This window comes from Ceratotherium simum, chromosome 6 (assembly GCF_057802395.1).
Source record: "Ceratotherium simum simum isolate JZ-2026a chromosome 6, ASM5780239v1, whole genome shotgun sequence".
Classification (NCBI taxonomy): domain Eukaryota; kingdom Metazoa; phylum Chordata; class Mammalia; order Perissodactyla; family Rhinocerotidae; genus Ceratotherium; species Ceratotherium simum.
Window position 1 is genome coordinate 3,555,384 of NC_141905.1, and position 23,376 is coordinate 3,578,759.

Below are 23,376 nucleotides of genomic sequence, written 5' to 3' on the forward strand. Positions count from 1 at the left end.
AAGACTTCAATATAAAAAGTGAGTTTAATATAAATGTTAATATAAAATAAAATATTATACTAGATCTAAAGTGATTAAAAAAAAAATCACTAGTTCCTTGGCTCCTATTAACGTAGCACTGGGGATTTTTTCCTCCCATAATCCACAGGGAAGAGGGAAGACCTGCAAATTGATAGACTTAGGCAAAAAAGAAAAGATATATCTATTTCTCATTTTCTGAAACATCGTCTGAAGTGTTAAAAGGATAACTGAGATATATGGTTAAAATAATTACATACAAAAATAAAAGGCCTTTCTGATTTGCTTAGAACAGTTTCTAATGAACATTCAATCAGAAAACGTTGGTGTATCAGGCACCATGCTAGCTGGACCCAGCAGAGACGGTGGTGAGTAAAAATCATTGCCTTGTAAAGCATAGCAACCCCATGTAAACATGGCATAATCCATTGTGTTGAGTGTCATAAGAGAGAAGTGAATTGAACACAGCTGAAATGTGAGAGTAATAAGTTTCCAAGATGTCCCTGGAGGAGGTCTTCAAGAGTAAATTCAGCAGTTATGGCACATGAAAAAGGCAGGAGGGCGTTTCATACAGTATAAGCAGGAATATGGGGAAGATGACAAGAAATGAAAGGTCTCTTGAAGCTAAATTCCCTGCTCACAGTAGGTGTGTGTGCTGTGCCTAAGGCTCTGAAGCCTTGAATATTTTCTGTGCACTTGAAAATGTTAGAACCTGGGAAGAAAGGTATTTCCCTTAAAATTGTTCATCTGGATAGGATATGTCCACGTTCAAGTTCCTCAAACTGAATGATAACCAAGATTTGTATCATTCCAGTAGGGTAGGAGGGTCCAAGTATGCCCTAATAGCTAATGATTGAACTGAAGTTTTTGTATATTGTGTGCTAAGCCCTATACATGAATTTAACGACATTCCTTGGAGCTGGGTACTGCTGTTCCCATTTTGCAGAGGAGTAAACCAAAGGCTGCAAGTTTGATCTTTGCACAAGGTCATATGGCTGCGAAGAATGAGGTGGTCAAGTTGGAACTCCTGACCACTTATACTGGGAAGTTTGTAATTAATGCCATAGGGCTGAAATCCTGTTTGAGAATCACAAAAGCACTGTACAGATTAAATAGGTTGAGATTTTACTGAAAATACCTAGAACATTAGAATTTTAGTGTTTATGAAAAGGGATTGGCCTCAGTGTCTGAAAGATAAATGGTAATGATGTTGTGCTTGCCCAGATCCTGTTTCTTATGTACCAGGAAGTCCTTTTCTGTATTGCCTAGTCCACTTGGAGCTACAAATCAAACCATTTCTTTAAGGGCGATGTAATCAGTAAGATGGAATCCTCCCTAAATGTACTCAGTTAGCTAATACTCAAAGTGGAAGCCATTTTTCAGGGAAAGATACAAAAGTTATGACCTTGAGGTCTTTGTCTTTTGTGAAACAGTTCGGGAAGACAGAGCAAGTTCCCCCAGTATTAACACTTGAAAACAGCAAAAGGAACATTTTATACCAGAAGCAAAGATGAAATCAAGTCTGATGGGGAGGGGACATTATATGGACCATTCTGGCTAGTATTGCTCAGGGCTGCCGGCCAGTTGGCCTAAGTGCAGGTCCTGCAGTCTCCCCTCAGCCTCAGCATTCCAGTTCTCCCCCACTCATAGCGTGCATCGGTTCCTCACCCGGAGGATCACTAGTCTTGCTAAGGGGCCTCTCAGCCTTCCACCTTCAGCTGAGAGGTTGGTGGGGGGGCAGGGGTTGCAGCCTCATTGGATGCAGATAGAAGCCTTGGGGTTCCCCATGGCTACACCCAGAAATGCAGAATTAATATATTCAGGCAGGACCAAAATGACATTCATCCTTAAAACTAGGAACAAGTTTAGAAACAATTTTTAAACATTTAGAACAAATGCTTTCCACTGAGCACTTTGTGAAAGCTGCTGGATCACCTGTAGGTGTGGTGTTGGCTGGCCATCATTCCTCCAGGCTAACCTTCCGTGTGCCTGGAACACGTGGGCTGCTCACCTGTCCACCCCAGAGCCGTTTTATATAGCAGCACAGAGCTTGGTGAGACGAGGTTCATATGACGGTCTCACAGGAAGGGTGTTAGATGTCTTAATTTTATTTGCTCATTAGCCATGTTACCTCAATTATAAAATGCAGTATTTTTCACACTTCATTTCTGAAATGTGTTCAATTTCATGGTTTTTTTGGGGGGGTCACCAAATAGCATATCAAAATCAGTGGCGTTTTCGAATTGAAGAAATATGGTATTTTGCAGTGGTTTGTTTTCCGTGTCTAATAGTTCATTGTCCTATAAGAACAGGTATCTAAAGGAGTATCTTTTGATAATCAGCTGTAGCATCTTTTACTGATGATTCAGAGGGAGTCTTCCACAAGAAAGTTCAAACAAGCTAGCCCCACCCAGTTAGGTACTTTATACAGGCTGAGTGGACTGATTTCCCAGCAATGCAAAATGATTCCCAGACAGGAAGACCAGTGGCAGTTGAGAGCATTAGTGGTTTGGTAGGCTCTGACTCTTCATAAGGAGAGTAAGGGATTTAAGGGTTGTTCAGTTTGATACTCTTTGAAGGAGTTAACTCAGCACCAACTGTGGGCAGAACCAAGGATGAGTAAGACCCTCCTGCCCTGCCGTCACAGCCTGGCAGGTAACACATCAGTCTGGAAGGTAGCATCTGGAAGGTGGGCAGAGGTAGTGGGTGGTAGCCAGGAGAGAGCTAGTGGTGAGAGGAGGCCGCTGGCCTTGCTGGATGTGAGCAGTGAGTGCTGGAGACAGAAGGCCTGACTGTAGGTGGGGAACTTAGGGCCCAAACACGGCAGTGTTCATCTTCACAAATCACTCTTTTGAAAAAGAGAGAAGTCAGCAGATGCGTCTTAGGCACTCGACTGGGTGCCACGAAGTTAAAAATGTGAGAAATAGCAGCAAATGACCCAAGGTAATCGTGAAGTCATAATCCACAAACTACGAAAGCATTATCCAGATGAATTGCTGCAGGGGTTCAGAGAGGGGCAGTGGTGCCGATGGCCTGCAGGAACGTGGGTGTCCTCCACACGCCAGCACAGAAGGGTTAGTGGCTGGAGGGGACTCCCTGCTTTGGGGGTGAGGGGATCGTGGGGAGTATCCTGATCTACTTTGCAGAGAACCCAGCCTCTGCTTGCAAACTAAATGTGTTTATGACTTGGCTTGTGTGCTCACAATCAAATTATGTCACTCTAACCATACTGGGTGCCTCAGAAAAGATGGGAGTGTGATCACCTACCTCATTTAAGTAGCAGCGTCATTTAAAAAGTTGGGGAAGTTACGACAAGATTTTCATTGCTCTTAATTCTGAGTGGCAGAAAAAAAATGGACATTTGGTAGGAGAATGGGGTGTTTAGTATCTTTTTCAGTGTATTTTAGCTGCCCCTAAGTAATTTTTTAAAAAGGAAGGTACATACAGAGAGAAAATACATCGAAACACTTTAAAAGAAGCTTTTCAGATTTTAGGAACTTAGCAGAAAGACCCAGGGCAAGCAGAACATCTCTCCACCCTGTGGCCTTTGGCCCGTCGCGTCTCTGAGTGGAACTGGACCCAGAGCCTTCCAGGTCCTTGCAGCCCTGACATGCTGTGTCTGCAGTGACAGCAGGGTTGAAGTTTGCTGCAGAGCACTGTGGCCAGTGCTGGCCACACCTTGCACGCCCGCCTGGTCCTGGTGGTGCTAGGTGTGGGGTGAGAGTAAGGGAAGGTGATACTTCTCTTCTGGGAAGCCTGCTGCCAGGCCTGCGGGACTCAGGGCAGGTGCCGACAAACAGGATCCATCCCAGCCCTGCCTGCACTTCTCCAGCTGGGCGCTGGCGAGAGCAGGAAGCCTGGGCCCTGCCCTCCCTCCTGCTGCCCTCTCTCACGCTTGCTCTGCTGGGCCTCCGCCCTTCCCTGTCGAAATCCACACTTGTGCGTGGACTTGACAATCGGTCATCTAGACCAGAATTTCAGTGTCTTTCTTTTTTTTTAATTTTATTATTTATTTTTAAAATTTTTCCCCCAAAGCCCCAGCAGACAGCTGCATGTCATAGTTGCACATCCTTCTAGTTGCTGCACGTGGGACGCGGCCTCAGCATGGCTGGAGAAGCAGTGCCTGGGCGCGCGCCCGGGACCCGAACCCAGGACGCCAGCAGCGGAACGTGAGCACTTAACCACTAAGCCACGGGGCCGGCCCTTCAGTGTCTTTTTTTTTTTTTCTTTGCCCTGAGTTGTGGGAAGAAAAGACAGTCGTTGTTCCTTATTAAAGAAGCATTGTACATCCTTGAAGCATTGTACATCCTTGAGTACAAGTGAGAGGTTGGTATTTTTTGGAGACACGTTGCTACTGAAAAAGGGAGGGAGAGCTATGCACCCCACACCTGGGAATAGACCACCTAATATGACAGAACATTATTTTCTTAAAGCACAGCACTGTAGCATTACACTCTCATCAAAAGGATCTGTTCTTCACCTTCAGCTACCGTTTTACTGAGGAACAGAGAAGTTGAGCAAATTGTCCAGGATCACACAGCTGAAACGTGGCAGAGCTCTGCTTAGATCCTGGATCATGTGGCTCTAGAGCCTGTGCTTTTAACAAGTGTAGGGGCGGTACAGAGACAGAAATGGAAGACAAGGGTCCTGAGCCCCGACTCCAGGCTAAAACCATGGGGTGGGTGTGGGGGCTAAAGGCCAGAAGCTCCAGAGAGAGGGTGGAAAGCAGAAAGCCAAGGGACTGTTCCCATCAGGGACTCAGAGATGGTGGCTTCACAGGCACCCCAGCACCAACGTGGAGTGGCCACAGGATGGAAGAGGCAGCGCCCTCTCGTCTCCCCGGTGCCTCTGTGTCGTGGAGGAGATGGTGACTTCCCAGCACAGCCCCACGGAGCAGCCACCATGGCGAGGCAGAGTAGCCCACAGCCGTGCCTGTGCCTGGATAGCCTGCACCCACGGGGAGGAGGCGGGAGCAACAGTGGGAGGGTGGACAGCATCAGTGAGAACCTAGGGGACCCGGAGGGCGGGGGGTCGGCCTTGACCCTGGCAGCGGGACGCCCAGAGGCAGGCAAGACCCCATGGGTCGGAGGCTTAGGAGGAAGTTCGGAGTAGTTATAGAACATAGAGGAAGCTATCATTTTTTGGTACAATTGTGGGGCGGTATGTAAGCTGAATATCAACATTGTGGGTTATTTTCTACTACTCATGGGCTCTCATGGAACCAGCGTCTGGAAAGAACCTTAGCTCTGGGGTCAGACAGACCTGGTTCCAGGTGAGAAGTTGCCGTAACACTCTCTGTGAGGTGAAGGGAAACATCACTTTCCTTTGTTACAAGATGGAAGTGACATGCTTGCCATCCTGAGGCTGGAGGAGAGTCAAATGAGAAGACAGCTGAAGGGTCCCGTGGAGTCTGGCTTTCCTCTGCTGTAAACTGAGCTGCAATGTGCTGAGCAAATAAAGGAGGGAGAGTCATTTCTGACCCATCACCTTTGGAAGAGTGTGGCGGCCAAGAGTGAAGGGAGGGATGCAGGCCAAACATGCTCTAACCACAGAGGGTGGGGACGCTTCAGGCACTTTCCCAATTGACTAGAAATCATAAATTTGATTTGAAAAGCGTTTCTTCCTTGTAAATTCCCCTGAGTGTTAGGTGTGTCTCTGGAGACTTTTTTCTCAGGAAGGCTGCCAAGGGTTCAAAATCGTCATTGGAAATTATTCAAAGCCTCAAATTTGATTATTTTTGTACCCAAACTGCATATGCTTAAAACTAACAGGTGTTCCTGTTAAAATGCTTCTCATTTTCACCTCCCTCAGCTCAGCTCAACATGAGACTTCAAATTTTCTAAAGATCCAGAGGTGTTTCTTCCTTTTTTAAAGTAAGACGTTGACAGCTCTCTTTGAAATGTTAAAAAGCAGGTGAAAATCTGAACAGTGGTTGTCTCTGGAGAGTAGGGTTTGGGGTGGAACTTATATTTTATAAGCTGTGTTCGTTACATTAATGCAGCATAGATTGCTTCAGGATTTTTTTATAAGCATTTAAAAGGCAGTTGGAGGGCCGGCCCCGTGGCTTAGCGGTTAAGTGCGCACGCTCCGCTGCTGGTGGCCTGGGTTCGGATCCCGGGCGCACACCGAAGCGCCGCTTCTCCGGCCATGCTGAGGCCACGTCCCACATACAGCAACTAGAAGGATGTGCAGCTATGATATACAACTATCTACTGGGGCTTTGGGGGAAAAAATAAATAAATACAAATTATAAAAAAAATAAAAAATAAAAAGCAGGTGGAGTTCTGACATCGGAATCTATTCTTCCATTAAACATCTGGCCCGAGGAACACCTGCAAATCTGTGAGTCGTGTGTGCGCGTGGGGAACAGAGCCCTGAGACAGCCAGTCCTCCCTGCTTGGGGCTGTGCGGTGTCCTCACAGCTCTGTTCTGTGGTGAGCAAAAAGCTAGGCTGAGATCCTAACACCTCTTTCTGGCCCCCTGACGGAGTGGCTGAGTGTCCTGGGGAAGTCACCCGAGTCCTGGCTTTGTCGAACAGTGGATCCAGGGGAATCTCTTTCCTCACTCGCCTGAGAGTCTCTCCTGATTTCTGCCCCATTGCTGAGCAGTTCAAGTTCAGCTTGAAGATTTCACCTAATCCCTGCTCCCCCTACCAGGTAGGTGGTTCTTTTCCCCTCCGATGATGGTCTGCCGAAAGCAAAAAGGACCATGCCAATGCAGAGTACCTGTTACGACAGGTACTGGGTGAGTAGCAGCCAGAGGTATGCTGTTGCCCAGAGAACTCAGTGGTGGCACCCCAAATGACCCCGGATAAAAATAAATAAAACCGTGGTGATAGTCCTTGACGTGGTCCATGGATGTAATCCTAATCTCAGGTCGTATCTTTAGGAAACTTCGCTGAGGTTATGGACCTGTAACACGCACTCTAAGTAAGAATAGTGTGCTGGCTGGCAAATGCAGCCCCGAGACAAGACCCGCCCTCTTCCTGACCCTCCTTCCAACACTGGCTGCCCCCAAATCTCTCCTGGCACCAGCTCTGGAGTTGTCCAGGGTAGACCCCTGGGTCTCTCTGCCCATGCCCTCTGCCGTGGCCACTGCCCGCTCAGCACAGCCATCAGGGTTGAGAACACAGCTTGGAGAGGGAATCCGGCTGGGGCTGGGTGGGTGACTCTCATAGGATGACGTACGGTCGGTCCTTCAGCTCAGTGGCCCCAACAAGTTTCTTTGTGTGATCTGGGTTTAACGTTTTTGTAAATGCACAAAAGCATACAGGCTGACTGTGGAAATATCCACTGGCCTCTGCTTTGCTCACTGAGCTGTGTGAGCATGTGGTCTAAATTGTCTCTAATGCCTAGCATGGGAGGAGGGCCAGCGAAGTGCCCCGTTGACCAGTCTTGGGCAGCAGGGAACATTTCAACTGGCTGCTGGGAACCAGTGAGACCCTGGGGAATTGAACCAGATACTAGCATCTTCCCATGAGCCCCTTGAGGCTGGAAACCAGAGCCAGCTCCTTGGTGAGAAGGGCAGACTTATTAAGGCAAGGGCAGATGGACATGATATCACAGGGCAAACGCAAATTCTGTGTATCTGCACGACTGCCTCCACCAACAGATCGTCCTGAGGCCAGGCACAGCATCTTCCGTGTCCCCTGGGCCAAGCGCACGGGATGTGTCCAGCAAATAGGTAACAACTGGGCCTCCTGCACCCATTGGCGGACTCTTCCCCGTGCCTGCCCTCGTAGGATGTTCCCCTCCTCCACGCCTTTGCTCAGGCCGATCCTGTACCTGAAGTGCCCTTTCGTTTCATCTTAAACACCCATCAGGGTCCAGCTGCAGCCCCAGCTCCCTTATAGCTGTACCAGTGTCCCTCCCCGCTGCAAATGGCTTCTCACATACGTGCTCTTTCCGGCTGGAGAGAGAGGCAGCGCTGTGCGCATTTCACAGATGGGAGGCAGACATTCAATGACAAGTTCAAGGTCACACTGCTGAGATGTGGCAGAGCAAGGACTGAAACCCAGGGCGTCTGAATCTAGCCGTCTGCTCCCTACATTTCACCAATTACTCTGGACTCTTCCCTGAGGCTTTGCAAAGGGTTTTATGGTCCTTCTCCTGCCACATCTAAGGAATGAGCAGGAAGATCTGTATTTGATGGAATTATTACTGACTCTAAAAGTTAACGTTCAACCCTGGGCAGTGGCTCTTCCCTGGCAGGAGTTTCCTGCTCTGACCACTGAGGCCAGCGCTGCGAGCTCTTGGGCTGGGCATTTACAGCTCCGTGTGTTACAGCTCACTAAATGCACTCAACTTCTTGAAAAGCTGGTTTTTCCCTCTTGGGAGGGGCTGACTCTACCCTTCATGAAATTTCCAAGGCTGCTGGTGCCCTGCCCATCAGGAAATACCTCTCCCTGTCACTCTATAAATGTCCAAGGTGGCCCTGAGGGAGGAATTCTGTGGCACAGCTGCCTCCCCAGGACGTGAGATTCAGCCACCCCACCATGAGGTTTCTCATCCTCTCCAGCCTGCTCTGCATCTTGCTTCTCTGCTTCTCCATCTTCTCCGCAGAAGGTACGGCCGTCCCCAGGGTGCTGGTGCCTGAGCAGGGATTTCAGTGTCTGGGAAGGTCGGAATCAGGAAATGTTGGGGGCAGGCCCCCCTCAGGCAGTCCTGGGCCTGGAAAGACAGGCTCTCACTGTCAACTCTGTGAGGCACCTCTATGCACAGTGGCAGCACTAAGGGTGGCCTGGGAGCTTTAGACCCCACGATCCCCAGCCACAGCCGCCAATCCACAAAACGAGCACACGAGCTACAGACAAGCGGTGTGCTTACCCTGCAAACACACAACCTCCCAGCTGGATTGCTTCATACGCCTAGTCCCATCCGGCTAGAAGTTCTGGAGCCGAGCTGTGGTACCTATGTCATGCAGTAAATTTGTGTTGACTAAATAAATACATTAGTTAGTAAACCCTCTGAGTGTGAACATCCCAAATCTCACGCACAGTAAATACCTGTGGCAGATGGGATGAGAGGGTGTGTGCTGGGGGCGTGTTTGCGTGTCTTTAGAAGTGGGGGGATGGTCCTTGCACCTCTGTGGATGTGAATATTTAGTTCTCCTGCCTTCCTTGGTTCAGATAGCTGAGTATTTTGAGCTTTTTCTCTTGCCAAACCCTCTAGAAACTGCCTACTTCTATTTTTTGTTTTGGGGGTTATGGTTATTTTAACATTTATTGGAGTTGAGAGTATAGAAATACAGGAGTGAAAAACACCCATAATTTCATGACTCAAGAATAGCCATGTTCAACATTTTGTTTATTTCTTTTGAGTTTTGAATGCTAGTGTGTTTATTTATTTATTTATTTATTTTTGTGTGTGTGTGTGTGAGGAAGGTCAGCCCTGAGCTAACATCCATGATAATCCTCCTCTTTTTTTTTGCTGAGGAAGACTGGCTCTGAGCTAACATCTATTGCCAATCTTCCTCCTTTTTGTTTCCCCAAAGCCCCAGTAGATAGTTGTATGTCATAGTTGCACATCCTTTTAGTTGCTGTATGTGGGACGCCACCTCAGCATGGCCGGACAAGCAGTGCGTCAGTGTGCGCCCGTGGTTCCAACCCCGGGCCGCCAGTAGCGGAGTGCACACTTAACCGCTAAGCCACGGGGCGGCCCATGCTAGCGTTTTTGTAATTGATAAATCTCTGTATGTTCAATGTTGTGTCTCTATTATTTATCACTATATTATTATAATCACCAAAAATACTTACGACTGAGATTATTCTGAAAGCATTTACACCAGACTGTCAACAGCAATGATCTCTGAGCAGTAGGAAGTATTCGTTTTCTATAGTTTCTGCAATTTCTATAGTTGCTGCATATATAATGTGAAATGCAGTGATTAGAATTCCTCATAAACACCGTCCATAGCGGACTTACCAGGATTTATCAGACCTTTATTTGTGGACGTGTTAGAGGTCACCAGTGTTACTTTAATGACAATTTAGTGAAGACCTTTCCCCATAAAGTTTCACTTAGGAGTATCTTGAGCATGCTCTCCAAAGTGGTGTTATTAACTAACATTTTTAGGTATAACTTGCCAAAGAGTGAATATGCTATGATGAACTGACATGCTTAGACATTTAGATTGTTCACAACTTTGCACAATTTTAAGTATGTGGTGAAAAGCACATGTGTACATAAAACCTTTTCCATATTTAGGATTATTTTCTTAGGCTAGATTGCCAAGGGGAGAAGGACTGTGTCAAAAGGCACAGACACGTCCGAGTGACGGTACTGAACCGTTTCTCGGCGGGAACATGAGGAAGACATATTATGGAGGGAATCTCGCTACACCGGCTTTGTTATTTGTTTTTTTTTTTTTTTCTTTTTTTATAATTTTATTTATTTATTTTTCCCCCAAAGCCCCAGTAAATAGTTGTATGTCATAGTTGCACATCCTTCTAGTTGCTGTATGTGGGACGTGGCCTCAGCATGGCCAGACTCGCGGCGCCTCTGTGCGGGCCCGGGATCCGAACCCGGGCGGCCAACAGCGGAGCACGAGCACTTCACCGCTAAGCCACGGGCCGGCCCTGGCTTTGTTATTTGTGAACAATAATTCCCCCAAGGCCCGCCCTTTCCTGGGCCCCCCCATAGCCCAGCCCGTCCTGGGTTTCCTTGAATAAATGCTCCTGACCCCTGGCCTTGGGAGCTGAAGCCCACTCCAGTCATTCCTGCCCAGACCCACCCCACGGTGTCCGCAAGCGTGCTGAGGGAGGTCTCTGCCCTCCGTGTCCACCCTCAGGGAGAAGGCACCCCAGGCATCCCGCCCGGCCCGCGAAAGGCCGGCCCTGCTGTCCCGGAGCTCGGACCGCTGTCCTGACGAACCAGAAAGGTGAGCCCGCGCCCTGCCCGGACGGTGAGGAGAGGCTCCGGGGAGGCCGCGGCGCAGGTGTAGACGCGGACCAGCACCGCCCCCCGACCCCCCCCCCGCCGTGCCTGGCATCCGGCGCCGGGGTGCGGGGGCCGCAGGCAGGTGGGATCTCGACCCCACGGAGCCTCAGTCCAGCAGGGAAATCGGCCCCTCCCAAATTAACCATTTGAACTGAATACTTTCTGTCAAGGGACAGAACAGGCTGCAGCTAGAAACGGTTTGGGGAGGCCCCTCCCGGCGGGAAGCATCAGGAGGGGCGCGTCTAGGAGACCTGGGGGCAGGCGCCGAGCCGCCCGAGGAGCGGAGAGCGCGGCTGTGCGGGCCGCGGAGGCCCGGGCGACGCCGAGGGGGCCCGGGGACAGAGGGCTGGGGTGAGGGGCTCAGGGCGGGGCCGGCACGCGAGGTGGGGTGACCGGCGGGTGCACGGCGCACATGGGTCCAAGGAGCCCCGAGGGCGGGCAGCCCGAGTCCCAGGCGCCAGGCGGGAGGCGCAGAGCCGAGCTCCATGCCGGGGTGAGGCCTGGAAGAGCACGGCCTGGGGCACTGGGCGGTGAAGGAGACGGGCCCCAGGGGGGCTGGCGGCACCCCGCGGCCAGCACTGGGGCACCAGGCCAGGGGCAGGCTGACGCACCGGAGTTGCCTGGCCTGGGGTGCGAGGTTAGGACTGCTGGACCTCTGCTGGCGTTTGGTAGGAGGGTCCTAGAGCCTGGGGCAGGCAGAGCACCCCTGGGAAAGCTGCAGAGCCTGGAGCCAGCCGGGCCTGCCGCAAACCCAGGGCTCCTGCTCCCCACTCTCTGCAGCCTAAGGCCCCCTCTCTGCTGGTTCCTTGGGGGCTGTGGCCCAGAGAGCCTGTGACCAGAGTCGGAGCCTGCACACCCCTCCCAGCCTCCAGAAGTGCTGTGCACCAAGGGGGGCCTGGGTGTGAAGGAGACGGAGGGGGGAGCCTGCGTGGCTCAGCGTCAGGCCGCTTCTCCGGAGAAGCTTCCTTCCACAGTGGCATCACGTCCCGCTGGGGCCGGTAAAAATAACCAGTTCTCACACGCTGAGCCGGGTGTGAGGCACCCGCCTGCCGGGCAAGGTGGAGGGCAAGGGCCCTGACTGGCTGCCTGTGACTCTGCCCACCCTGGGCCCCAACCTGGTGGAGGAGGAGAGTTTCCGGGAAATAAATAAGGTGAAAACCTGGGGAAGACAGAGGCGAAGTCCTCCACAGAAGAGCAGGTGTCCCGCAGCCCTCCTCCCACCCCACACCGCTCCCCCGATGGACTTGCTCAGAGGCAGTGAAGAAAAGAGAAGCTAAGAGTGTGCACACACACACGTGCACACACAGACACACACACGTGCACACACCGGTGACGGGAAACACGGCCAGATTAACTCCTGTGCACAGTACAAGGGCAGCCGTTGTGTTAGTCACACACTTTAGAATAATCTGGATGCATGGCTCCCATGTTGTCTGGAATTCTTTTAGTGCATATATTTTTAAAATTCTGTTGCAGAAATTTGCAAACAACTTAGACCAAGAAAAGCAAAACAAACATTTCTATTGTGTCCTTATCATGCGATTTCATCTAAACCCTTGGAACCACCCTAGAGAAACACTGTCACCATTTTACAGATTGGGAAACTGAGGCTCAGAAAGACTCTGAGGCAGAGCCAGGAACCTGGATCTCTCCACCTCTTTCCACTACAACACACTGCCTCCTGGGCAGAGAGCAGGTTTCCGCAGCACGTGTACGGAGACGTGCGCGTGCCCGAGGGAGACCCGGGCTCCCCGGAAGTGGGGAACGCACCATCCGGGCTGGCATCTCAGCTCCGCCCCTGCTGGCTGTGTGCCCTGGAGCCTCGGTCTCCCCATCTGTGAAAGGGTATGATAACAGAATCGACCTGGCCAGGCTGTGGTGAGGGGTCAGGGGGTTTGTGACACGTGACCATTAGCCTGGCACCGAGTACCCCGGGAGCATGCCCTGCTGTTGCCGTGGAGGAAATCTGAGCCCCGCCGGGGCAGCTGGCGCAGGAGGCCAGCGCTTTCCAGACTGGAAACAAGCCCGTGCAGTCTTGCCCAGGCTGCGTGGCTCCCCGGCTGCCTTCAGGGCTGACCCTGGGCCTCCCTCAGCTCTGTGTCATCTACAGCAGGGCTGCTGGGCGTGCCGGGTCTGGGAGTGTGGCCTCTGTGCTCCGGCTCACTGACGTATCAGACTGCACCTGTGTGTCGAGAGAGAAAAGAACCTAGGTCTTCCTCGAGGATGTCCCTGAGCTGACAGCACTGGCTGTGACCCACACACGCCAGTATTGCAGTGTCTTTCCTGAGCATCTCTTTATGTTAAGGGCTGTGCTGGGCCCAGGGGGGACAGGAAGTGGCAGGCAAAGGACTCTGGGTCAATTCGACAAAACCATCGTCAAAATCAACATGCTGAGTGGCCAATTTGCTGAATTTACCACATTTACCAATTTACTAAAATAGGCTTTCTCTAAAGCATTTGAAAAGTTTGTAGCAATCTGTATAGCAGCATCGTCATAGCAGCAATTTTTTAAAAAAAAGAATGATGAAATCATTGACTCTGTTAGCACTTGAGGGGCTCAGGCTTAGGCTGGGGTCAGACTGAGAGCTGTTTAGGCCCCACCAGCTGGGAAGGTCTGTGACCCTGAGGCCTCTGTCACACTGCCTTCCTTCCATATGTCCTGAGACGGTCAGAGAGGAAGCTCGTAGGGAAGACTGGGGAGGTCTTGTGGGAAGGCCCCTGGAGCCTGAGAGTGGGCCTGCCCATGCACAGACGGCCAGGGCCCGAGAGCTCTGTGCCACCCTTGAAGTCCAGCAGAATGACCTGACCCACAGTGAGAGACAGGTGGTGGAAGGGCACCGATTCCTCCCCACCATGGGGCTATCCTTATCTTCAGGGAGGGGCCCAGCCTGAAGGGACAAATGTCACCCACTGAGGACCACGAGTGTGATGACTCAAGGGTCTGGCAACTTTGGGTGGTACCAGGGTGGACCCAGGCAGGACACAAGGTCCAATACAGTGGACCCTGGAAGGGAGGAGGTAAAGAGGGTGCCCAGCCCATCCTGCCCAGTGGACCAATCAGAGGGGCTCAGATCAGTGGTCTTGCTCTTTGTGATTATATCTGTTAGCCATAGCTGCGTAACAAAGCAGTCCCAACTTTGGTGGCCCCAAACAACAAGTCTTTATTATTTTTCACGAGGCTGCAGGTCAGCCGGGCAGTTCTTCTCGTCTCGGCTGGGCTCATTCATTCCTCCCAAGGTAGAGAGGCAGTTCTGCTGACCTTGGCAGGGCTCTCTCACGTTTGGGGGTCAGTGGTCTGTACGCCTAGGGTGGCCTCAGTTGGCAGCTGGACTCTTCCACATGGTCTCTCATCCTCCAACAGGCTAGCCCAGACATGTTCCCCTGGGGCTGCAGGGCTCTGCTAGGTGAATGGAAGCACCTAAGGGCTCTGGAGGCCTCAGAACTGGCCCACCTTCATCTCCACCGCCTGCTAGTGGCCAAAGCAGGCCACCAGGCCAGCCCAGATGCTTCAAAGAGCAGGGAAACAGACCCACATCTTGATGGGAGAAGCTGCAAAGTCACATGTCAAAGGAGGAGTGGAGAATTGTGACCATATTTGCAATCAGTCAACCACAATATTTACTGTAGGAGCCAGAGAAGAGAGTCTTGGGGTCTGAGGGTGGGGACAGCGGTGGAGGGGAAGCAGTGGTTAGGAAATCCTGGTCTTCCATCAGAAATGGTGGGAAATTCTCACAACATGATATTAACAAAAAAGGGTAGTTTACACTGTGTATTACTATGATTATCACTATGGGAAGATGAAAGCACGTTCAAATAGGAAGAAAAAATGGAAAGAAATCCACTCCAATATTAGCATAAGACATGAGGCTATGGATGAATTATGATAAATAAATTTGTTTTTGGTACAGCTAGTGGTTATGTAGCAATTACTATGCAGCACTTACATCTGCTAATTCATTTAATCCTCACAATAATCCTAAGAGTTAGATACTATTACTATCCCTGTTTTTACAGATGAGGAGCCAAATCACAGAGAGGTTAAGTAATTTGTTGAAGGTCACACAGCTAGTAAGTAAGTAGAACTGAGCTTTGAATCCAAATAATCTGGCTTCAGATTCTCTGCTCTTAACTATCACACCACCTTGCATATGGTAATAATCTGGAAACAGAAGGAGAAAAAAGAATACTCTCATTACCATAACTTAACCCTTCTTATTCGTTTATGTTTCCTTCGTTTTTTTCATGCAAACATGTTTACCCAGTTTTATTTTTACTGTACCTTATTTTTTAATTTTTAAAATTAATATTACATTATAAGCATTTTTATTTGTGTTGCTACATAGCCTTTGCAATTGCAGGGTTTTATCACCATTAAACATTTCCTTCATCATGAGCACCATTACCAATTAACCATTTCTGTACTGTAGGATATTCAGATTGTTTCCAGAATTTTTTTTTCTGCCATTAAAAACAAAACTATGCAGAATAGCTTAATAGCTTAATAATCGTGTGGATTATTCCTCCCATAAATGGGACTGGTTTGTCAAAAGACGCAAACTTTAGCTTTGAGACACGTGCTGTGTGAGAGGAGCCAGCCTGAGGCATGTGAGGGCCTGCGAGTGCGTGCCGGCCGGGCCTCCCACCGCGGTATCAGAGACGGGCCTCCAGGCCCCTCAGCTCTGGTGGACTCTGCTCTGGTCAGAGCCGGAGCCGGGTTAGCAGGGAAGCCGCCTCCTCTCTGTCTTCTGCCCATAAATCAGGTTTCTCCCTGATGGGACTGAAACAGCCTGGGTTGGTCACGTTTGCCAGGAAAGGCCCCTTCTGGGCCTCCAGGAAGGAGGGTAAGATCTGACTTTTGCTTCGATTTTCAAAAAACCTTTGTGTCTGGAAATCAATCTTAATTGTGTTTCCCTCTCCCCACCCCTGGCTCTGCCTCCTTCTCTGCCTCTTGTCTTGCCTTTCTTGTCTTGTCGTGCCTGCTCATTGCCCCTTCCCAGGACGCCCCGTGAGGATCTGCAGACAGTGCAAGTTCAAGGCGCAGACCCGGGTTTGGGTGGTGCCTGGAGCACTCCCACAGGTGTAGTGCCCCCAGCACAAGGCTCCAGACAGCTGGGATCTGCATACCCAGTTTGTGAGGCACCCAGAAGCCTCAGCTTCCCCCAGGATGCTCCCCTCAAAGCTGGTGGCAAGGATCCCAAAGGCTCCGGCCAATAGAAGCCTCTGCCTATGAACCATTAGCTCCTCTGTTAAAGACACGACACTTCCTGCCTCCCATGTTGGATTGTGCTCATGCTGCCTTTTAGAAAAGCGTGAACCAGAATCTTCTGAAAACCACAACACAGATGCAAAGGTCACAGCTCTGGAATGCCTGTCTTGCTGTGTGGCCTTGGACAAGTAACTTAGCCCCTCTGGGCTCATGTTGGCTTCGGAGGTGTAAAATCCAGTAAGAAAAAACATCCAGGGAAGGCCCTGGCACTAAGGGGCTTCACTCGCCCCTTTCAACTTTCATGGCAGTGAGCTGGGATGTTGGAGGACTCATCTCAGGCAGCGAGGGCCCTGGGACAGTTCCAGAACTCCACATCCTGCCCCAATCATACCACCAACCTTCAGAGTTGTTGTGAGCCAGGCTCAGCCCACCTGGCCTCAGTCCCCACCTGGCCCCTCCAGTCAAGATTTCACTGTGACCTGTGGCAGGTACAAATCCAGAGACTTCCGAGCCTGCCTGGGTGCGGGGTAACAGGCACCCAAGAGGGCCGACCAGCACTGCAGAGGCTCAGCCGTCCTGAGATACCTGGCCCCTAACCATCCGGCATCTGGTGGCCCTTGAAGGAACCCTCCCTGACTTCCTGATGTGATTCTGCTAGAAAGAACATTCAAACAGACAAACAATAAATAAACACACACACACAATGCGTGGCACATCCTTGTTTGAGAAGGTTGGTGACGGGCCTGAGCCCAACGTTTTGCTAGAGGAACCCCATGCCCGGAGCCCCCTGCAGGCCACCCCTTCCTCCCAGCACAGTCTAGCTGTGAGAAGCGGGGAGTGAGGAATGTGACAGTAGCAAGGGTCTCATCCTACACACAAGGACTCAAATCTCGTCCTGCCCAGGATTTTGTGTGACCTGGCGAGTCAGTTCCTTTTCTGCGAAGTGGAGAGCGCAGGACCTCTCCAGGGCCGGACACGAGGCTCCCGCACGTAGTTGGATGGCCAGTGCCCACGAAGGCCCGGCACACGCAGGGGCTTGGATCCGGGAGCCCCTGCCTTCCCTGCCCCCACGCCGGGGAGTGTTGATGCCCACAGTGAATGCAGGGTGCCAGAGCTGCGGCTCAGAGGGCACAGGTGGCCCGGTCTAAGGGGCTTATCTCTCAATAGAGCTCCCTTCTAATCGGATTTCCCCAGCAAGGTAAGAACCCCACATCATCCCCACGCCATGTCTGGGGATGCCAGGCCCACCAGGTGCGAGGCTGATGGGCAGGATTCCCTCACATGGGGCACTGGGGACAGGGGCCCCAGGACAAGCCAGAAGTCCTTGCCTTGTCGTAGGCCAGACCTTTCACTTCTTTCAGGAGCTTCATTCGTGGGCTCTCCCTCCCTCATCCGTGCCTGGTAGGAACTGGGCGGACCGTGCTGGGTTCTGAGGTTCAGAGACAAACAACCCAGGCCCTTAGGCTGACAGGCTTGTCACTGCACAGTCCTGAGCTCCAGGAGGGACAGAGGGCAGGCGCAGGAGAGGTGGTAACAGAGTCCTGAGCTCCAGGAGGGACAGAGGGCGGGTGCAGGAGAGGGGGTTAGAGATGAGGAGCCGACAGCTGAACTGAGTCACGGGGAGTCCCTGCTGGAGAAGGGCCGTGTGTGTATGTGTGTGTGTTGGGGTGCAGCAGGGGAGCAGCAAGGGCCAGGCAGGATGACTCGAATGCTTGAGGAGAATTCAGCAACTGGACAGCAAAATCAGGGGACAGAGGGGAAGCAGAGGACTCAGTCCGGGGCCGTGGGAGCCCCTGGGATGTAGTCAGATATTAGACTTTGTCCTGAGGACGATGAAGAGCCAGAGCAACTTGTAAGCAGGAGAGAATGCAGACAGGGAGGGCCATCAGGAGGAGACGGAATGAGCAGGGCCTGGGTGAGGCTCGGGGGGCCAGATCAGAGGGGTTTCCAGACAGCGGCAGAGGGGCCTGGTAGACCCGGTAGCTGGCTGGGCTGTGGGGACAAGCCCACGGCGAGCATTCCTGTGCTGTGTCAGACTCTCACCAGAAGCTCCCTCGGCAAGGGCTCCTCCCCTCCCAGCAGTGCGAGAGCTGGCTGTTCCAGGCCCTCCTCCCTCACCTCCTCCTCTCCTCTCTACCACTCCCACACCACGAAAAGGTCAAGAGAAGACTCACACGAAACTAAACCCGCATGCTCCAGAGTCAACCGGGAGGAGCAGTGCAAAGGTCACGTGCTCTGCCGCAGCACAGGGTCCCTCCTTATGCTCAGGGGACACAGGCCCCAGAAGCCTTGACTTCTCTGCGGGGCACAGCAGGGAAGACCAGTCATTGATGCACACAAGTAAGAGGGAGACAGCCTGGCCCCTGGAAAAGGAGGAGCATAGTCCCTGAGGGGCAGGAGGGCAGTGCCCGAAGCCCTGGGCCACTGGCCTGCAGGAGATAGTGCCACAGAGAGACCAGCCTCGGGCTGGATGGGCAGTGACCCAAAGGGGCCTTCCAGGGACACCAGCCCCTCAGAGCAGCCCAGTCCAAAGGTGGGAGGCACGAAAGGGAGCTGAGGACCCTGCACCTGCCCCACCTGTCCTTCCCCTGAGGCGTGAGGGAGCCTGAGACCAATTCCCAAGCGAAAAGAGATGCCCGCAGAGCTGGCGACTGGCCAATCACCAAAAACCTTCCTCCCCCGCTCACCCGTGGGAAGCCACCTCCAGAACCTGCAGTATGGGCTTTAAACTTGGTGGAAAGACTTCCCCTCAAAGGGTAGATGGAGTCTACGGGAAAGTCAGGTGAATGAGGCAGTTCAAGGCTATTGGGGGCCCTGTGAGGATACAAAGAAAACCCAAACATCTGGAAGTGACTTTAAGTCACAAAACTGGAATTCTTACGTTGCCCTAATTGACCCTTGAAGAACATAAACATGTCGGCAGGTTAGTGTGGTGTCATTAGAGAAAGTGTGCAATCTCCACGGCAACCAAAGGGGCCACGTTCCCTATATGGGTGGGACATCTGGTGTAGCTGACGGAGCACAAGCGTCACAGACAGACAAGGGTTCAAACGATGGCTCTGTGCCCACTGTGTGGTGTGACGTCAGGGAGGTCAGGTGGCCTCGCAGAGCCTCAGGGTCCTGGTCTGTGAACTGAGGCCTCACCTGCCCCAGAGGGCTGTTAGGGGAGCAGGGAGAAGGTGAGAAATGCCTGGCTCTGAAACAGCAGCCAAAGGCGCATCGCAGACCGTGCTTCCACCAAACTACATGGATGCAGGCCTTGCCCCTCTCACCCCCATTCAAGATGGGGTCCTCCTGGACCGAATTCATCCCAGCTGCACAGAACCTCCCGATGGGCACTACATGCACTTCACAGACCGGATGCCTACCACTCCGCTGATTCATCTCCAGGCTTATCTCTGGACAAACCGCCCAGGGTGAGCCGCTTTCTGGAACCCTGCAGAGGCCATGCCCTGGCGGGTTAATGTTCACTCGGGACCCCACACGTGACTCCCCTGAATGACTCCGTAGCCATATTTCCTGCCATGAAAACATCATAAAACTCCTAGGATATGGGTGTGTCCAGAGCTCTAGTCTGGTCTCCCAAGCGTGGCTGGACCTTGCCTGTTTACTGGCAGCCTGGTGACATGCAGGCAGCTCCAGAGGCAACTGGCAGACTTGCCATCAACAGCTCCATATCTGGAAAAGGTCTTTGGCTCCTCTGCTATTTAATGTGTCAAACTGCACTGCCCCTCAGGACTTGCGAAGTGTGAACCAGAAGGTGGGAGGTCTCAAATTACAAGATGTCAGAACTGAAAAGGTCCTTTTCCACATCAAAATGCAATCATTTTGCTTCATTCAACTCAACATTTAAATATGCTGTGGATGTGAACACTTATATATGCGCCATAGTTGCCACCACTCCTTAGTGCCTTTCACACAGCCATCTCACCCATTTCCATTCCCGCCTGGCTCAGCTGCCACTTCAGTTTATACATCTTGGCTACTCTAGTCTATAAATTTATGGATGGTTGGAGGGGGAAAGAGCATGTCAAAGGCATGCAGAGGGTGAGTTGTTGACTAGGACCAGAAACCAAGACTTATGACATTGTCAGGTGCCTCTTCATTCATTCATTTATTCAGTCATTCATTCAGCCAATCAACAACTTCCCATTGAGGACCTACTGTGTGATGGGCCCTGTGCTGATACTGAAGGAACCTATGCATGAAACACAGTCTCTTCACTGCACTCTGGGGCAGACATCAAAGCAGACAGATGACAGCGCTAACGTCTTTTAAGGACCCGGTTGAGGTCCCAAGTAGGGACCAGTCCTACTTGGCGGCAAAAGTATGCTAGAAAAACAAGCCTTCTGGAGGAGAAGACATTCTTTGGTGTCCCCCCTACCCGGGCTCAGAAATGTGGCAAGCTAAGATAGGAAAGGAGACGACTGTAGAGTGAAAACAGTCAGGGTCAGGGCTGGAGCTCTGGCCCACCCATGTGGACACCACTCTGCCCAAGAGCCAGCATTACAGCCCAGGAGTCCGAGCCAGTGGGTACTAGTACCAGCTCGATGGGTACTGGGGACAGGTGGCAGCCCCAGACTCCTGAGGAGTCCCTCAGTTGGGGGACAGGCAAGGCCTTAGACAGATAGGGGAGAGATCCCATCCCCATGACAGAGGAAACTGAGGCAGCCACCCTACACCTGGCCTGGACACAGCGAGGGTGCAAAGGGAGGCCACATTTCAGAGTAGCTGGGGTACAGGGCTCCCCAGGCCCACTGAGCCCACAGCTGAGCCACTAGTCCCAGAGCTCACTACAGGGGAGGGACTCCCAACTTCCTGCCAGGTGGGTACACCCTGGCCCAGACCTGCAGAGGACAGTCTGAGGGAACCTCACCTGTTGTGTCCTCACAGTGTGCCCAGAGAGGGTACCTCCAGGCCAGGTACATCCCCTGACCATGTGCCTTCATGCTCAGTCCCACATCCCGCCCTGGACCAGCACTTCCCTAGCATGAGCAGTTATTTTGTTGGAACTTGGCAACTGGACAGAACAGCTCAGGAGGCCAAGTACCGGGGCAGAGGTCAGTGTGCTGGATGGTCTCACTCAGACAGCTGGGCAGAAGCAGCCCTGGAGACCTGCCCTTTGCCCCTCCTGAGTCAGGGTCATCAGGAAGATGATCCTGAAAGCAGGCCCCTGGTGCTCATCGCCTCCTCAGCACCAGAAGGAGCCTGGAGAGCTCCTTGCCCCGCCTCTCTTGGTGCAGGTGTGCACACGTGCTGGGTGTGCGTTTTTATACGAGGAGATGTGAGCGGACTCACACGTAGATGGGTATGCAAGCATGTGTGTATAAATGAGTTGCAAATGAGACTAGAACTCTTGTGTGTTTGTGGCAGCTGTGTGACTGTGTGCTCGCAGCAGGGCACCATGGGTTAGCGCACTCAGATCAGACATGGGCAGAGTTGCAGAGCCCGGGCTGGCATCTTGGTAGGTGGAGCTAGAACACACACGCACCGCCAGGCTGGCAGCTGACACACCCACTTAGCTGGACCAGCTGTTGTAAACCTACCTGAGGAGGAGCTGTCGGAACCTGACCTAGAGATGACCTGAGTTGGTATTTCACCACAGGTGCCATGGCGAGGAAGCCCCGGGAGAGGGGGAGCTCCTCACCCTGCAGGGTCTGCCAGGCATGTGGAAGACGAGGTGACTGGTGTGCCCGAGGCTGCGAGGGTCTGCGGGTGAGGGTCAAGCTCCACGACTCACAGCAGGTGAGCCTCCCTTCCCAAAAAGACAAACTGAGCCCTCCAGGTAGCTTCCAGACCCTCCCTGCTGCAAGGTCAAGGTGAGGGTCCATGGTGAGAGCCTCCGCGAGGAGCTGCTGTTTTCCTGGGTTCTCAGGTGCTTTGAGGACTGGTGCCAGTCTGGGGTGACCAGCCCAGACCTTCCTGGTTTTAGCATCAAAAGTCCTGCAACCCTGGAAAGCCCCTCCGTCCCAGGCAAACCAGGATGGCTAGGCACCTAGCAGATCTGAACCTGTACAACTGAAGCGGGGTGGTGTCTTTAAGAAAAAGAACATAAACTACAAATACAAAATTAGGGCGATAGAAGGGACGTGTGAGCAAGGGGCTCGGGGGCTGAAGCTTCAGTAGCTTCACAGTCATCTTTCTCTGCCACAGAAAGACTTTCAACTTTTTTTAGAGCTAGCCCAAACTGGATGGGAATCCAGGTTCTGTTCCTCACTGGGTGTGTGAGCCCAGGCAAGTGACTTACCCTCTCTGTGCTTTAACTTCTTCCTTTCTAATAGAGCAGGGACAATCACACCAGGAGAGGCTGTGCTGGTTCCATGAGATAATAGTGGTGACAGTACACACACACACACACACACACACAGCATGTGAGGTACTCCTCAACTGCTCTCCAGTGCAAGTCTGTTGACTGAGTGAACTGAGGAGAGAGGAGTCCAAGGCCCAGAACCACTTGATGGCAGTGGAGATGGACACGCGAGAGCTGGCTCGTGTCAGCACAGACCAGACATTTGCTCCAGGAATCCCTGGCTCTGCCTCCAGCTCACTGGTGATCTACAGAAGGCCTGGGTCTCACCCTCTCTTTATAGGACTTGTGGATGCTGGCCTTGGCTTTGTCCTAGCATTTCGTGACATGAAGATGCAGAAATATCTGTGCAATTCTAGGGGCATCTTTCTAGCGAAAGGGCCAAGCCCGAGGGGATTCAACAAGAAGGATTTTGGTTAATTGGGCCTGAAAATTGCTGAACTCTCTGGAACCACCGATTCATCTTCTCCTTGTCCTAAATCCCTAACTCTTGCTGACATTAGATCAAGGGGGGCGGGCCCGGGGGATGGGGGTGCTCTGCTCCTGGGGAGGCCCCCTGGGGAAGAACGTTGAGACTCCAGCGGTGGAAGCCTCTCCCAGGAGCACAAAGGGGTCTCCTCTGTCTGTGGACACACCCTCCCCAGGGCATCCTGGGGAGTGACCAAGCTTGGGCCTGAAGTGACCACCCTGTGCCCCCTGTGAGTAGAAGGGAGACAGGCTGCTTCTCCAACCAAACTCCAGCATCAGAGCAAGAGAACGAGGTCCAACCTGGGGAAATTTACCAGCTGCCAGAAAGGCTCCCGAGCTTACCTGCTTCTCCCAGTGGTAAGCATCCAGGGCCCCCAAAGCAGCACCTTGCTTTGCCTAAACGTCCTCCAGGGCTGGGGAGCTCACCCCTCCTGGGGCAG

The 23,376-nt window shown here is 52.2% G+C and overlaps 1 protein-coding gene across 1 annotated transcript; it reads left to right on the forward strand.

Moving 5' to 3' along the window:
- Positions 1-8,497: 8,497 nt before the first annotated feature.
- GPR15LG (G protein-coupled receptor 15 ligand) lies at positions 8,498-17,104 on the forward strand. Its single transcript, XM_004432486.3, has 3 exons — positions 8,498-8,582; positions 10,807-10,896; positions 15,953-17,104. The coding sequence occupies exons 1-3, from the start codon at positions 8,513-8,515 to the stop codon at positions 16,036-16,038; spliced, it is 246 nt and encodes an 81-aa protein (XP_004432543.1). The 5' UTR covers positions 8,498-8,512; the 3' UTR covers positions 16,039-17,104.
- The last annotated feature ends 6,272 nt before the right edge of the window (positions 17,105-23,376 follow it).